The 4,207-nt window shown below is 36.6% G+C and overlaps 1 protein-coding gene across 1 annotated transcript; it reads right to left on the bottom strand.

The window, feature by feature from the left end:
• Positions 1-1,052: 1,052 nt before the first annotated feature.
• Positions 1,053-2,360, bottom strand: LOC111988213 (uncharacterized protein At5g01610). The gene is made up of 3 exons (XM_065779422.1): positions 2,343-2,360; positions 2,122-2,176; positions 1,053-1,620 (listed from the first exon to the last, which is right to left on the bottom strand). The coding sequence occupies exons 1-3, from the start codon at positions 2,358-2,360 to the stop codon at positions 1,250-1,252; spliced, it is 444 nt and encodes a 147-aa protein (XP_065635494.1). The 3' UTR covers positions 1,053-1,249.
• Positions 2,361-4,207: the final 1,847 nt, after the last annotated feature.

The raw sequence follows: 4,207 nt of genomic DNA, 5'->3' as shown, positions 1-4,207 counted from the left end.
TTTGGCACCAAAGAAATCAGGTGAGAACCCAGGAATCCCACTGTCCTCTAAACCATCTCTCTCAAGGGGCTGGTATGTGGAGTTCAAAGCTCTGAAAACAGCGCCAACTACCAGTAGACGAAAGATGAGAATCCGATGGAAACCACCTGCTCAGGGAACGTTTAAAATCAATTTCAACGGAGGCATATTCGCCAAAGATAAATGCTCTGACCTGGGAGTTATTGTTCATGACAGGGAAGGTCTTGTTATAGTTTCCATGGCTACTCAGGTTCCTCAACAACTCCAGCCTATAGAGATTGAAGCTTTGGCTGCCAACAAGGCTCTCGAGTTTGCTAGAGAAATGGGTATTTCAGAGGCTGTACTGAAGGGCAACTCTTCACTGGTGATGACAACTTTGAACTCTAAGAACCCTAGGCTAGCTCCTTTTGGCTTGCTGATACAAGACTTTTCAAATGTATCTACAAGTTTTTCTAAATTACCCTACTCTCACACTAAGAGAGAGGGCAACACAGTTGCGTACAACTTGGCTCAATTAGCAGTTAATTTTTCAAATTGTATAATATGAATGGAAAATGTTCCATGTGATGTACTGTGTTATTACCATGCTAATTTAGCTGGTATTCCTTAATTTAATACATCACAATACTGTTTCTCAGAAAAGAAAAAATAAAATAAAGAAAAATCATAAAGAAAATTTTTTTTTTTAAGTATGACGTGACTAATAAGATGACTCAGCATGAGTACAACGACATAAAATGAGAAAATCTTGTTACACGCTTGATGTTACACACTCTTTGAAATCATGTTTTCAATACACGATTTCAGCCGTGGCTGTATGTGTATAGTGAATATACATTAACAAGTGTGTAATAATCACTAGCCAAACCAAAATATGTTAGTCAAATGTAGTTCGTGCTGTTCATCGGGTTCAAGTTCATATTGGTGGCAGTCTTGCAGGGGTTGAAAAGACCATCACCTTTCACCTGGTGCTTAAAAGAAATGCTACCCCCTCACTGCCTTGACCTATTCTGAATTAGCCTTATCTCACAGACTAAAAACGCAAAAAGAAAACATAAAATACATTTTACGCAATAAAATAATATCCACTGCATCACAGCCATTCAACTTCCACAGGAGGAAACATTTATGGTTTGATTCAACAGGTCTTCGTCCTTACAATGAAGGAGGCCTGAAATACAGCCACAGCATATGAGCATATGAACATATTACCACACAAGCATGCTCTGCTTTAGAACTTATCTATAGTTACACCATCTCTAAGAACCTCATAAGCCTCTCTACTCCTGCTTTTCTTCATACCGGCTGTGAAATGTAGCTTTGATCCATCAGATGAAATAGCGGTCACTTTTACCCATATCATCACCTTTGTCTTAATCCCATCTATGTCTGTTAGCTTTCCTTTTTCCAGATACCCAGATACGACGGTGGAAAAACGCAACACAGATGAGTCTTTGTAGCCCACTTCACAGACCGCTGGTATGTAGACTATAAGCTTCCCTGTTGCTTCAGTGAACTCATAGTTTGTGGCATCACGAGGGAAGATCCCTACAGCCATGTCATACTCCTTTAGGAGTTCTGGCAATGGCTTTTGCATTTTTCCTGCACAGAAAATATTGACAACAGGTTAGAGGAATGTATGGCAATGTTAAATACAGAGTGGGTTTTAGGAGGTAAAAATTCTGTTTTATAAAGTCCCTATAGCACAGCAGTGAAGAATGCATTCTCGTATATCCTAAATCCTAATCTTACCTCCTGAATTTCATCAATGTCAAATCTGATATCACACTGCTCTTCTTTCATGTTCTAAAAACATTAGAATTACCAAGAAAGGGAATCTAGTTTGTCTATGGAGACTTAAAAGAATTAGAGAATATGAAAGCCTAGGCTTAGACACAAAATAAATCATGTTGTAAGTGACAACTGAAACACCAATCTTCATCACTGAACAAATTGTATACCAAATACCAATATGCCAGTGTTCTAGTAACTTAATTTGTAGCAAAATCAACAATATTCAGAGTTAATTTATAGAATAAGAAAAGTATATATCTTTTACATACAAAGGAATAAAAGAGTGCAAATGATGTACAGAGCACAAACCTTTGAGTTTATTAACCAACCATTTTGTACCTCCTTCAATACTGGTCGACAGAGACTAATGGCAGTAGAAAAAATGTCAGTAAGAAGTATACCTCAAATAAATCAAGCAACAACAGTAGTGTGCAAAATAAGAAGCTGTATGTGCTTGGCCATGTCTTAACATGCATCATTGGTGCATGTAAACAAATCTTTTTTCAAGCTAATCCAGTAAAACATTTTACCAAAGTTGATGCTGGCATCACCCATGGATATGAAATTGTGTTTAACTGAAACTTTTTTTCATCAGTATGTTTAATTGAAACTTAGAAATAAAAGCTTAGATTGAACTGAGAGAGACTCAGAAAGATTGAAGCTCAACCTTGGTTCATGGAAACTTCTGAATCTTTTACTTCTCATGTTTGGTGTATTATAGTCATTCTCTATTATTTTCACATACTGATTTATTTTTTAATTTCTCAAGAAAAAAAGCAATGATCATATCCAGAATGCATTTCATATATAGAAACAAAGCTGTATTTGTCTATATGAAAATGAAAAAGAATTAAACACATTGCATTTCTAAGCACATGGATGCATCTGACTGGGACCTTCATCAGCCAATGGTGCACTGAGAAGATCGCCAGAGCACTGCTCGCTAAACAATATAATATGAAAGGCAACCATAAAATTAGAGCGATTCATTCACTTCATTTCAGTTCCACACCTAATTTCGAAACTTTTGCAAAGTGGTACACGAAGGCGAAGCACATTGCACAACAAAACAAGGAAAGAAACCCCGGGATCCTAACTACTATGTAAATGGAAACACTCATTTACAAACCCCCCACAACTAATGCTTCATCCAACATCCCATTGCTACAAGTAAACACCTGTAGACATCTAGCGTTCTTAGGGTAACTTGAGAACATGACGTTCTTGAAATCCTATNGATCAACCGTACAAATAATTAAGCATGTATGTCCCATTGTCACATCATGAAACTGAAGGCTCAAAAGTAACACCACTTTCACCGGCCTGTCCTAGCCAAGCCGCTTTTTATACTCTAGTAATCAGAACGTCAGAACTTCCTCAATTTTCAACTGCAATCAAGGGTGTGAGAAATTGAAGATATGCCCATGTTGAATAATATTAGTACAAGCAGTTTTTAGACACGAAAGCCACTTCATATTGAATGGAACTTGCTGCTGACAGAATCATAGGTTGGAACGTAAATAACTGCAAAACATGATAGAAGAATTAGGAAAACAATCACCACTGAATGAATAATACCCTATTAAATAGAATAAAAGAGAAATTACACTTTACCCACCGGGCCACCAACACTTTGCCTACTTGTGGTTTAAAAATTGGTATTTTACCTACTTGAGGTTAGCTCCGTTTATCTTTCGTTATTCGTCTTTGTTAAAAACATAGGTAAATTTTTATTTTTGTTACCCTTTTATGTTTGTCTCATCTCAAAACATAAAAAAATCAAAAATCAAAAGAAAAAGAAAATAAAAAAAGCTAGGTTTTGTAAAAATTAAAACCTAACTTTTACATCTTTTTTATGTATCAACTTTTAGATCTTTTATTTTAACACATTAAAAATTGAAATTATACATTTCAAGGTGAGTACGAAAATGATGACTCTCATTTGACTGTAGAAAGACTTGATTTGAATCATGATTTCAATTTTAAAATCATTGTATCTACAATTAAAAGAATACACTTATATATATTTGCAAGAGGAGGCCGTTTATGAACTTGGCATAAAACGCCCCATGGCATAAATACCTCAGCTCTAGAATACCCATGGTTTTAAAAACCGGACCGGACTGGCCGGTCTGACCGGTTCAACTGGGAACCGGCCACTAATCCGGTCCGATTATGATAAAAAACCGAAAATGCTTTAAAAACCGGTAAACAGTAAAAACCAGCCGATTCAACCTTAGAACCGGAAAAATCGGAGGTCAAACCGATTAATGACCGGCTGGGGTTTTTTGTACTTTTCCCGGAAAGCTACGACGTTTTGGTCCTCAAAATTGAACTTTAGGTTCTAAAAACTAACCCTAAAGTCCTCACTCTCTCATCTCACGATCACGCCTCT

The sequence above is a fragment of the Quercus suber genome, unplaced genomic scaffold (assembly GCF_002906115.3).
Source record: "Quercus suber isolate HL8 unplaced genomic scaffold, Cork oak 2.0 scaffold_207, whole genome shotgun sequence".
In the NCBI taxonomy this organism is placed as follows: Eukaryota; Viridiplantae; Streptophyta; class Magnoliopsida; order Fagales; family Fagaceae; genus Quercus; species Quercus suber.
This window is presented reverse-complemented; position numbering and strand designations above follow the sequence as displayed.

Coding starts and splice junctions, on each gene's coding strand:
- LOC111988213 (XM_065779422.1), bottom strand. Junction 1,621..2,121: donor GTTGGTTAATAAACTCAAAG/GTTTGTGCTCTG, acceptor TTTTCTGTGCAG/GAAAAATGCAAAAGCCATTG.